Source organism: Kogia breviceps, chromosome 3 (genome assembly GCF_026419965.1).
Source record: "Kogia breviceps isolate mKogBre1 chromosome 3, mKogBre1 haplotype 1, whole genome shotgun sequence".
NCBI classification, from domain to species: Eukaryota; Metazoa; Chordata; class Mammalia; order Artiodactyla; family Physeteridae; genus Kogia; species Kogia breviceps.
Window position 1 is genome coordinate 15,655,312 of NC_081312.1, and position 13,342 is coordinate 15,668,653.

Consider the following 13,342-nt stretch of genomic DNA (forward strand, 5'->3'; position numbering starts at 1 on the left):
GTGCCCCGGTCCGGGAAGATCCCACATGCCGCAGAGCGGCTGGGCCCGTGAGCCGTGGCCGCTGAGCCTGCGCGTCTGGAGCCTGCGCGTCCGGAGCCTGCGCTCTGCAATGGGAGAGGCCACAACAGTGAGAGGCCCGCGTACCACAAAAAAAAAAAAATTCCAACAAAACAGGAAAAAGGAGAGTGAAGAGGAACTGAAACCCTGCCTTCCAGGAGTGACCACTTTGGGGCCAGTCCTTTTAGACATCTTTCTATGTATATGCACAAGATGTATGTGTTTTGCATAACTTTTGCCAGGATTGGGTAAATCCTATGCCTGCATATTTTACATAAATGGCAACATACTATATATGGATTTTTTTCCCCCCAATTTGAAACAAATTTTCTAATTTTAACAAGTGGATGTATAGTGTTAAAAAACAAAATTCAGGGACTTCCCTGGTGATCCAGTGGTTAAGACTTGGCGCTTCCACTGCAGGGGGCGTGGGTTCCATCCCTGGTTGGGGAACTAAGATCCCGCGTGCCACACGGCGAAGCCAAAAACTTAAAACAAAAACCAAAATTCAACTGAGTAGATTTGAAGATCTAATGGGCTTTATTCAATGATTTATGAATCAGGCACCATCCCTTCTAGCAGCTAGAGGGGTCCTCCCAGGGGTTGTACAAAATGGAAGGTTTTTATAGGAAGAGAGTGGGGCAAAGGAGCTATTATCAGAAGAAAAGAAAGGATTATTTTTTAGGTCAGGACATCTTTGGGGGTAGAGGGAGGAAGGAATAGCAAGGTTTTTATCATGCACATTGCCTCTTCTTCTTCTGGGAGATGGAGCAGGTCCATGAGACAGGCTGCCTCATTGGTGCTGACCAGAAAATTCCAGACTGGTTGATTAAGATTACATTTCTGGATAGACCTAGAAAATATTATATTTAGTGAGGTAACTCAGACAGAGAAAGACAAATACTACATGATATCATTTATATGTGGAATCTAAAGGTAATACAAATGAGTCTATATACAAAACAGAAATAGACTCACAGACACAGAACACAAACTTACGGTTACCAAAGGGGAGAGAGGGAGGGGAGGGACAAATTAGGAGTATGGGATTAACAGACACAAACTGCTATACATAAAATAGATAAGCACAGGGAACTATATTCGGTATCTTGTAATAACCTGTAATGGAAAAGAATCTGAAAAACAATAACTAAATCACTTTGCTGTATACCTGAAACTAACACAATATTGTAAATCAACTATCCTTCACTAAAAGAAAAGAAGAAATATTTTAAAAAGATTACATTTCTGGGGAAGGTCGTAACTGTGGTAAAGTCAGGTATTAAGTGCAGGTTTGATACCATGGACTTTAGCACAAATGGTGCCATTTGGGCCTGTGCTTTTCTCTGTAACAATAGTTATTTCATTTTATGACTGTACCCTCATCCACATAACCAGTCCTTTATAGATCATTGCAGGTTCTTGAGCAAGGAAATCTTAGTAAGCTTTTTTTAAAAAAATAAACTTATTTATTTTAAATTGCTTTCTTCTCACACCTTTGGGAAGATCATGTGCCTACATTTATTACTTTAGTTTGTTCACTCATTTCTTATTATTTTTTAAAGCAATCTTTTTCAAAAAACATATTTATTTTATTTATTTATTCTTTTTGGCTGCCTTGGGTCTTTGTTGCTGCACACGGGCTTTCTCTAGTTGTGGCGAGCGGGGGCTACTCTGCGTTGCAGAGGGTGGGCTTCTCATTGCGGTGGCTTCTCTTGTTGTGGAGCGCGGGCTCTAGGTACGTGGGCTTCAGTAGTTGCAGCACGTGGGCTCAGTAGTTGTGGCGCGTGGGCTTAGTTGCTCCTCGGCATGTGAGATCTTCCTGGATTTATTGGCAGGTGATCCTTAACCACTGCGCCACCAGGGAAGCCCCTTGGTAAGCTTTTTCACTGAACCTCATGCTTTCTCACTTTCCTTGCAGCATGCTCTTGACGCTGACAACGCAGGAGTAAGCCCCATAGGAAACTCTTCTAACAACAGCAGTCACTGGGACCTCGGAAGTGCCTTTTTCTTTGCTGGAACTGTCATCACCACCATAGGTATCAATGTATTTGCAAGTATCTTTTCCTCTGCAGGCCCTCCTGAGTAATGGCACTAAAATCAACATTTTGTCCTCATAGAATACATGGCAGCCAGAGGTTCAAAGGAGGCTGATGAAACACTATCAGATTAATGCAGTACTTGTGTGGTGGCTTTCAATAAAAGGCAGAGAAGAATGAAGAATTTCATTTTTCAAAATGAAAGACCAGGGAAACTTCCATTTGAAAGGACCTCATGGAAAGGTTAGGGTAAAAATTGAACCTCTGAATTGATCAGTTGAACTCTGATTGCTCAGTTGAGCTCAAATTCTTTTTTAAAAAGTGTACTTTTGGGCTTCCCTGGTGGCGCAGTGGTTGAGAATCCGCCTGCCGATGCAGGGGACACGGGTTCGTGCCCCGGTACGGGAAGATCCCACATGCCGCGGAGCGGCTGGGCCTGTGAGCCATGGCCTCTGAGCCTCCGCGTCCGGAGCCTGTGTTCCACAATGGGAGAGGCCACAACAGTGAGAGGCCCGTGTACCGCAAAAAAAAAAAAAAAAAAAAAAAGTGAATGTGAATAGTTGCATTATTTTGCTAGGTAAATGCTCATCTTCACAACTCATCATAAGGTGAGCTATGATTACTTCCTTCCTGCACCAATTTTTGTCTTCTGTCAATTTTTGTGTGTGTCTTTTTTCTGAAACTTGGGGAGTTTTATATTTTTGCCATAGGGATTAAACGATTTGTCATAGGGGTTAACTTTATAATCACATATAATAACCTTAGTGTTCTATTCTTTAAGTAGTATCTATTCCTTATTATGGGTGATGACATCTCTTCTCTTTCTCCACCCCACAATTTTAGTTGACACCATCCTTTTAATGTTTACTTTTACATTATTAAATATGCTTAGGCTTCTATTAGAAGATTTGCCCACTTTAATAACTCTTGGCTCTCAGTTATTATATATAATGCAGTCAGGGAACTTACTCAGCATCTCAACTTCTTTTCTTCCACTATCAATTATTACTCATTGTATCATTCTGTAACATCAGGGTGTATATTTCACATTCTGCTATTCTGTTCTGCTACCTGGGTACTCCCATTTGTTTTAGTCATAGTTCTACAGTTAAGTATTGTCGGTGTTCATCTCTAGCCCTGGTTTTCATCATGGTTTCACTATAGTTTTTGTCACCATCACTTGCTTGGCTGAAACTCTTCTTCAGGTAGTTGCCTTAAGAATGGCTCCAGGGAGCAATATTCCCTGGGTTCCTGTGTTGTTCAGAATGGTAGCCTTATACTTGAAGGGCAGTTTGGCTGGAAATGAAACCCTTGACTCACATGTTCTTTTTAAAGGATCTTGTTGGATCTCCACTTTCTCCCAATGCTTATGTTGCTGTGGAGAAACCTGATGCCAGTCAATTTTTTCCCTTTTATAAGTGACTTGATCTTTTTGCTCAGCTACTCAAAAGATTATTTCTTTATCTTTCACCTGATAACACTACCAGGTTTTGTCCCTTTTATTTCAGGAAAGTTTTCTTGATTGCTATTTTTAAACATTTTCTCTGCTGTATGATTTTGGTTCTGTTCTTTGGGGATTCCAGTTATACATCTATCATCACTTCTTTGCTTGTCTTCTATGTCTAGTGTTTTCCCTCTACTCCTTTTTATCTTTAAAATTTGGTTTTCAACTTGTTAGTATTAACTTTTCTTCTTCTTCTTTTTTTTTTTCACAGTGCCTACTCTGCCATGTGCTTCTTCCAATTTTGCTTTCATTTTTGTGATCATTAGGGGACTTTTTTCTTTCCTACTTTTCCCTGCATTCTATTAGCTCAGCTCACATTTCATCTGCACTTGTTATCTCACCATTTCCTCCCTGATTTCGTGCATCTTTGTGGTTGCCCTGTGATGATTCTTAGAGGTGATTACTTCATAGTTGTTTACAATTTTCGTCTGGTTGGGGCAACATTTTTCTGCTAAGTGTCTCACATTCACTGGTAAGTTTTGCTGCTCTTTCACAGTTTTAAAAAATGGAAGCTTTATATTTATGCTGGGCCAGTTTCTTTCTTTCTTATTTTTTATTATTTTTTTGGCTGTGTTGGGTCTTCGTTACTGTGTGTGGTCTTTCTCTAGTTATGGCGAGCAGGGGCTACTCTTCGTTGTGGTGCATGAGCTTCTCATTGTGGTGGCTTCTCTTGTTGCGGAGCACGGGCTCTAGGTGCGTGGGCTTCAGTAGTTGTGGAGTGCAGGCTCAATAGTTGTGGTTCTTGGGCTCTAGAGTGCAGGCTCAGTAGTTGTGGCGCACAGGCTTAGTTGCTCCATGGCATGTGGGAATCTTCCCGGACCAGAGCTCAAACCCATGTCCCCTGCATTGGCAGGCAGATTCTTAACCACTGAGCCACCAGGGAAGTCCCTGGACCAGTTTCTTTTTCACATACTTGATGCCAAATGAACTGGATATTCCTGGACCAGCTCTCTGCTGAACATTTCCATGGGCTGGGGAGAGGAGAGCAAGGAGAAACAGGTAACCTTTCTGGTAGCACATGCCAAGACTCTCCTCTTTCCTGTTGTCAAAGAGAAAGAGTGCTTCCTGTAAATATGGCCCATCTGTGTTATTCTCTGTATAGCTCTGCCTCTTCTGTTTTTCTGGATCAGATCAAGTTTAGTGGGGCTTCTGCTGCTCTCCCTCTTCACCTTACATTCCATACTTGGTACATATAGGAATATCTTTTTTGAAGTTCAAAGTGAGACACTCACTTTCATAACTGGATTTTTGCTGGCACTTTCTGAGATTTGCCACCTATGGACCCTCTAATCATTCTCTGTACTTCTTCTCTGTATTATTTTTCCATATTGCTTCTGTACAATCTCATCTTCTTTTGGTAATCCTTATGTATATGGTGGAATCTGTAGATTGCATCCCTCTCCCGTTCTGCTGAAAATGAGTTTGAGAGTTATCTGCCCTCATTTAGTAGTGAAGTAGTGAAGTCACACTACAATAAAAATTCTCATTCAGAAGAATGGGAGACACACAACAGTCACTGGTTCATAGCAATGTTGGACAGACAGTGGGAGGCTCTTCTGCCCTCAAAGTGGGAGGATTCCTTCGTTAACATTTGTTTATACTCTTTGGGAGGAAATCTCTCTCATAGCTCAAATCTCTCAAATCTCATAGCTCTCTGAGGCCCAGCTTTGCCTTCTGGGAGGTTTTCCCTCTCCCTTACTTTTTGGTGTTGGAGAGTATACCTTTTTTGGGGGATGCATCTTTGATGATTGACTTCCTATTGGCACAAGTTTCAGAAGCTAAGTGTTGTTAAGAGGCACAGGTTTTTGTTTATGGTTATAGACCTCCTCTTTAGGACCTGTGTTATTTTTACGTCGGTGCAATCAAGAAAGTTATGTGAAATAAGAAAACCAGAGTGAGAGAGAATTGTCATTCCTTTTTAGAAAGCCTCTTAATCATATGATGTACTAGGTTCATGCTTGCAAATCTGCAAATACATTGAGATCAACTATTACAAGTAGTAGAGGTGTGCATTACACTAGTGAGTCTAGGGCCTAGAAACCTTTCAGGCACTCCAGACCAGATTAGGTCATATTTGTCCTCAATCCCACAGCATCCAACAAAGGAAGCAGGATGACATGGCACCATTTGGTGTAATGGCAAGAAGTGCTATACACCTCAACATTCCCCGAGGGCATCACTGTAGTAGATCAGAGAAGACCAGTGTCAGGTTAGATTGTATTCAACGGTCTGGTTATTAAGATGGGGAAATGTGTCATGTGTTTTAGGGGGATTTATAGTAAAATAATTGAAATTGAGAAAGTCTAGGCCACTTCAAGAAGTACATTTTGGAAAGTGCACTCCAGTGCCCAGTATTGGACCCATGAGACATTAGTGTATATTAAACAAAAAAGAAAATTCTAATATTCTTATTTTTATAAAATGGCTAAATCAGTGGCCTGTATGATGCACTGAAAAACACTATAGCTACATTGGGATGTGCACCCATTTATCGTGTTAACTCATTAAGATCCCAAGGGCTTGGTTTATTGAACAACTGTGTTCATTGACCCACATGACATTATGTAACTGAGGAATGGTGGTTCCATCCGCCTAATGAGGAACATTTGATGTGTAACATCTTCTGCCCTTTTTAATGTGCTTACACTGGAATCTTTGAGTTTGTGCAAAGGACTTAGTTTCTGCTGCTTGGCACCCATTCACTTACTCATTCTTGTCCTGATAACCATTTCCCTAATGGTCCCCTTCCCCACACTTGGCCCCCAGGCCACAGGGGAAGAATCACCTTGTCTAGACTAAGAAATCCAGTGCCTTTTGTTTACAATAACCAAGACATGGAAGCAACCTAACTGTCCATTGCCAGATGAATGGATGAGGAAGATGTGGTACATATATACAACAGAATACTACTCAGCAATAAAAAAGTATGAGATAATGCAGCAACATGGATGGACCTAGAGATTGTCATACTAAGTGAAGTAAGTCTGAAAGAGAAGGACAAATACCATATGATGTCACTTACATGTGGAATCTAATACATGACAGATATGAACTTTTCTACAAAACAGAAACAGACTCACAGACATAGAGAACAGACTTGTGGTTGCCAAGGGGAGAGGGGGTGAGGCAGGGATGGACTGGATATTTGGGGTTAGTAGATACAAGCTATTACATATAGAATGGATAAGCAACAAGGTCCTTCTGTATACCATAGGGAACTACATTCAATATCCTATGATAAACAATAATGGAAAAGAATATAACAAAAAGAATGTGTATATATATATATATATATATATATATACATATAACTGAATCACTTTGCTGTACAGCAGAAATTAGCACATTATAAATCAACTATACTTAAATTTTAAAATGTGAATTAAAATGATATTAGAACCATAAAAAAAAAGAAATCCAGTGCCTTGCATGTGCGTGGCCACAGCCCTGAGTTCAGAGACAGACATGAGATCTGGATTAGGCCAATAAGCAAGTCAGTTCCTGGGCTTTTGCTTGATCTTTGGAGGAACTGACTTCTCTGTCTTACTGGATGTAAATTGGGAAAAGGATAAGCCTGGGACCCTACCATTCATTTTCATCCCTTGAGGGTTTTTCTGCCTAGAATTCAGCTAACAGTAAAGAAGCAGAGTAACAAAAGAGGAGTGATAAGTGGGGTTCAGCTTGCATCCTTTGAGCTTGGAATGAAGCTACCCATGAAGAATTAAGAAATAAATGTTAAATATCCTGCTATTTACTGGGGTCTGTACATTTCTCTTTTTTTCTTAAGCAAGTGTGCATTGGATTTTATCTCACCTAAGACTGAAAAATTCTAACCAATGCACACTTATGGCTCAGAGATCACAGAGGGCCAGTAAGTATCCTCTGACCTCATAGCCAGTGCCTGACCCTGCTGGCCACTGCAGCTGCCATCTCCCACCTTCTTCGGGCTACTTGCTCTTGATTTAAAGTCTTAGAGCTTCCTATTGGGTAAGCCCCTAAGTTCATATGCTGGTGTCCTGGCAACCTGGGATGCTGTTGCCTCTATAGTGAGAGGCAGGACACTGTGTCATATCTGGGCAAAGGACAGAGACCTTTCCTATGAAAGAAGGTGGAGGCTGAACAGGAAACTACTACAAAACAAGTGTAAAGCAAAAACAAACAAAAATAAAACCCAGCCCAAACCACAAGTCCACTTCAGTATCATGGCTCAGTGTTAGTGTTAGAGATTGGGTCCTTTTCTTTTCAATGGAGAAAATGCTATTTTCTCTCTCACTTTGTCTTAATTGAAAAATAATGTGTTGTGAGTTGAACACCATTTAGCTGGCTGAATTTTGACTCCAGGGCGGAGGGTCTTGAGAGAGTCATACCATTAGAGAATTCTAAAGAAAACATAAGTACAATGTTAGTAAGAATAATGAAGTGAGGAAATAAGGTAAGGTTTTTTCCCCCAATTATTTAGTGGTAAATTCATTCATCACAAGTGGTAGCAAGAAGGAAACTAAGAGCCTGCTAATTCTACCCGTTCTTGCTGAGAAATTTTCCGTCATTTAGGACACAGGCAGTAGAGCAGCTGGAGCTGAGGGGTGTTTTCATTATTTGTGAAATACGCATACATTAGCATGCTTGCTTGATTTCACATAATGTGCGACATAATTGGGTAAACATGTTCCCATATTACTAAGGTTCTTTGAAAAAACATAAGCTTTGATGGGTTCCATTGGCTCTACTATCAATGCTGTTATCACATGTTGTTGGAGTCTTAATGCTTTGTGATAGTGTAACATCATGATGCAAATCTTTGTTCATGAATGGTGATCTTCATCTCTGGCTGTTTCCTTGGAAAGATCCCCCAGGGATCGCTGTGTCAAAGGGCCGGGACCTTTTAAAGGCTTGCCAAATTGCTCTCCAGAAAGACTCTCTTGTACCATGCACAATGTACTATTCAGACACAAAAAAATGTGCTCATTATTTAGAATGTGTTAGAGAGATCTTAGGAATAATAGTCTTTTCCTGAAAAGCAGTGATATTACTCAGTATCAGAGGTCCCTTTTATATGAAAATATCAAAGCTTCTTCTTTTTTTTTTTAATAAGGTTTTCTTGTGCTCAGATATACAGAAAGATCTACAAGTGTATGGCAAAAGGGAAGACACTCAGGCTCTTCTCCAAACCAGGAGCCATGCCAGAAGACTAGACTTCTGTCTTTGTTGAGGTCACTGTGTACGCTGTTCCCTTTCTCAGTAACTAATTCTGATGTGAGAAAGTCCCACCTGCCTCAGTGGTTGACTCTGCTGGTGGGTCTCCAGCAACTAGTTTTTCGAAGCTGGAGGAATGATACTCCTGGGTGCAGATTCTTTCCCACAAACCATCACTTGTGGAAGGGCAGAAAATGATTGAGTTCTCACCAACAGCTATGGAATGCAATTAGATTTCATCTTGGAGGCCGTGTGTGTGTCTTGGCCGCACTGCGTGGCATGTGGGATCTTATTTCCCTGATCAGGGATGGAACCCATGACCCCTGCAGTGGAAGTGCAGAGTCTTAACTGCTGGACTGCCAGGGAATTCTCCATTTGAGGCATTTGTGGATCAAGTCACTTGGCTCTACCCATATCCTAGAGAGCCTCTCATCAGGTCCTAGATGGTAGTCAGTAACTGTGTTCCTTGCCTGGTGGCCTCAGTTAAGAACTGTACTTGCCAAGGTACCGAGGCAGCTATTTCTACTTGACTATAGCACTCGGATTGGATGTTTAGCCCGTGGCTTTGGGAGTAGCTGTCACCACGGCTAACACTTACTGGGTGCTTACTAGGTGCCAGGAACCGTGCTCCACACACGTTATCTCACTTTAGTTTCACGTTAACTGCATGAGGTAGGTACTCTTATTTGCCTTATTTTACTAATGAGAAGACTGAGACCCAGGGATGTCAAGTAGCTTGTTCAGTATCTCAAGGTCGGTAAGCCATGGAGCCTAGCTTTATTCACCAGGACCAACTACAGAAGGCACAAGGCCCTGTGCAAAATGAAAATTCAGTCTTTTGCTAAAAAAAAAAAAAGATTAAGAACGACAAAATGGCAAGGGCAGAGCATTAAACCAAGCATGGGGCCCTTCTAAGTGTGGGGCTCTGTGTGACTGCACAGGCCACACACCCATAAATGCACAGACAGAAGGCTTTGAGAACACGTGCTCTGAACCAAATACCAGAGCTGACTAGCACATGGTTTGCCCAAGATTTGACTTTGGTGTGTAAACAGCAAATGAAGAGTTTCATGTGTACTACTCAGGGCTGAGTCCTCTTTAAACACCAGCTTTCTCTTTGGAAAGGGCTTGGGCTGTTTTCTAGCCGGGGTGACCATAGCTAAGCACTGCCTTGGTCCTTCTTGTTCACAACAGAATGTTCTCTCTGGGCTGGTCGTCTCCTGCCAAAAGTCACCAGAAGCCAGTTGGTGGAGGAGCTCCTGGGACTTCTGCTGCTTTATGAAAATCCAGTTCTAATGTCCTGGGCTAGTTGTACCTGACCAGCTGCCTCTCTCACTTCCCAGCCTTTGCTGCCCCATGGATACCCACACCCCAAATCCAGCTGTGGGCCCACCCAAGCCATTGAGTCAGCCCAGCCTGGGGCACAGGCATTTTGTCCTTTGTCCTGGTGCTATAGGAGAACAGTGGAGTTTCCGGAGGGAAAATAGGAACCAACCCTGTTTTCTCCTGGGGACATATAGCTTAGAAAAGATTCCTTCCCACAGAAAACCTGGGGCGAGGTGAAAATTGTGGATCCTTACTGAGGGCTTATTCTTTGTATCATGCTTCACATGTATTTAATCTCCACAGGTTACTCATGCTTCACATGTGACTCTTTAAGCTATAAGGTAGGTGCTATTAATAGCTCCATCATTCAGTCCCAGAAAGCCAGAAAGCAAGGCAGAAAGGTAAATTGCCCAAGATCAGAGAGTTAGTAAGTGGAAAAATCAGAACAGGAATCCCTGCAGTCTCGAGTTCTAGAGCCACTGTTATACCTTACTTCAAAGTTCTTTCAAGCCTTCTGCAAGGATGGGCACGGAAGTCTAGCAGGCCCAGTACAAATAGAGGCAAAAATCCAGGAATGTGGCCCTCTTGTTGCCTCCTGTTTAGAGCAAAGCTCTAAAATGTAACTTCTGGAATTTTCTCAGAGTAACAGGGTTGAGGGTCAAAGTGGAGAACCGTCTTTCCATATAGTTCATCAGAGGCAGGGGACACAGATACACACACACACACACACACACACACACACATATAGTTCATCAGAGGCAGGGGACACAGATACACACACACACACACACACACACACACACACACATATAGTTCATCAGAGGCAGGGGACACAGATACACACACACACACACACACACACACACACACACACACACACACACACACACACACACACACACACACACACACACACACACACACTGCAGCACTACTCAAAAAGAGCAATTACTTTATGTCCGATGTGAAGTGATGGCCTGAAATATATTTAAAGACTGTTCGTTACCAAGTCCAAGCTCACCCTGCTTGCCCCGCGACAGGCCAATAAATCAGAGAGACGAGGTGTTGAGGCAAGGAATGACTTTTGACTTTGTTCAGAAAGGCAGACTGAGAGGATGGCAGACTAGTGTCTCCTATAAATCATCTTATCAGGGTTTGGATGCCAGTTTCTTTTATGGAACAGAGAGGGGGAGGAGATGAGGAAGTAAAGTAAAAAGGCTATAAGACTTGCAAATGTTCTCTGAAATGGCCAGCCTCAGGGTGGGGATGTGTTAATTTCTTCTTTCTTGCAGCCATTCACAGGTGGACAGGGTCTGGGCCGTTTCCCTGAACAAAGGCACTTGGGTTTAACATTCAGGCAGAGGGGCCGGGTTCCCTGAGGGCGGCCATTGTGTACAGAGCTATCCTTTTAGTGAACAAAAGCAACGGGGAGCAAAGGTTAAAGTAAAAGAAACAAATCCAACATGTAGTCAGATTTGGCTCTTTCCTGTTACAATTTGAATATTACTTCACTAGTGCCCAAGAACTTTGCTCTAATTTTATTTTAGTGTCTAGTCTGCGAAACACTGAACAGGTAAGGAGCTGATTGTAATACTACTACTAACACTTTGCATTGGTATAGCACCTTATAGTTCACTGATTTTCCTCACATTGTCCTTGAACCCCTCTAATACTAGGATTGGAGAGGTGAAGCCAGCCTAAGGCCAACCAGGCAGAAGGAGGTGGTATCGGATTCGAGCCTCATCTTCCCACTTTTCTCTCGTGCTTCTTAGATGACACTGGAATGTCCCCTGAGCACAATCCTTCCCCAAGTGCTGGGGCAGACCCTCTCTAAAAGCTGGAGGAAGGAGTGCACCCCTGTTAGGGTTAATAAGAGGCCTATTAAGCATGTTCAGAGCCTCAGTTTGTGTGCCTGTGTCTGCAATGTGCTTCTTTCTGAGATATTCAGACTAAAAGAAAACACATATTCCTTGACGGTAATCAGGCAATTATGAGACAGTCAAGCAAGAGTGATAAATGTTTCCACAAATTACCAGAATATTTCCAAGAGTCACCATAACTCTGCATAAAGTGGAGCTGTGTAGGCACATTTATTCCTTTTTTAATAGGGCTATCTTAATGTAAATTGGATTATTCTAGAGGGAAATGCTTACAAAATGATTTTGTCCAAGTTCCTGAAAACACCTGAAAAAAGTTCTGAGAACCTTTTTTTTTTTTTTTTTCACAATTAAATCAAAAATCATCGTGAGTAAAAGAAATGCAAGATTAAGAAGGCTTGCCTGAACAGTCATTTAAGAAATAGAAGCCATAATTTAGATGATTTGTGATAAGAGTTTTGAATGATTGTGACTGGAAAATTGAAAGGGAAAATAACCAGGTGACTCATCACCCAAAGGCAGAAAGCAACAGTGAGTTCTCCAGGCCTATAGGAGGATGAATGATGGACCAACCATCAACATTATCTTTACTCTATTGCATCCCCCAAATGCCAGTAAGCCATGAGCCCAATAACTCACTTCTTGCATGGATTTAGAAATAGGCTCCACATGAGTTGCCCTATATGGGAGAATAGTTAAGTGATTGATTAACTAGACACTAGTTAGCATAATATTGCAAGATTCATTGGCATGAAAGTGAGTAACAAGTAATTTAGAGTCTCATCTCTGTATAATTTGTGCTAATGCTAAAAGCCTTTTTCTTCCAGCACCACTTTCTTCAGTCCTGTCATACAGAGTAAGCCAAGTACTCACTAGACATTAGTTACTTACGTAATTGCAGAACTCTTGAGAATGCAGGTGTTGGTGTTTTCAAAGTACTATTTGACATAACATATGAATAGACCTGTCTATAAAAGGATTCTTTTGTATTTAAACATCCATTCCACCAACAAACATTTATTTAGCACCTGATAATCCTTGGTACAAGAAGTGGGTGGGATATCATCTCACACAGGTCAGGATGGCCATCATCAAAAAAAATCTAGAAACAATAAATGCTGGAGAGGGTGTGGAGAAAAGGGAACCCTCTTGCACTGTTGGTGGGAATGTAAATTGATACAGCCACTATGGAGAACAGTATGGAGGTTCCTTAAAAACCTAAAAATAGAACTACCATACGACTTAGCAATCCCACTACTGGGCATAGACCCTGAGAGAACCATAATTCAAAAAGAGTCAGGTACCACAATGTTCATTGCAGATCTGTTTACAATAGCCAGGACATG

General features: G+C 41.8%; 1 protein-coding gene across 1 annotated transcript in view; it reads left to right on the forward strand.

Annotated features, from left to right (window-relative positions):
* KCNK10 (potassium two pore domain channel subfamily K member 10) overlaps window positions 1–13,342 on the forward strand; it is a 144,596-nt gene that overhangs the window by 91,782 nt on the left and 39,472 nt on the right. Inside the window, exon 3 of the mRNA XM_059059542.2 lies at window positions 1,979–2,096. Within this exon, the coding sequence (XP_058915525.1) occupies window positions 1,979–2,096 (118 nt within the window). The remainder of the gene's footprint in view (window positions 1–1,978; window positions 2,097–13,342) is intronic.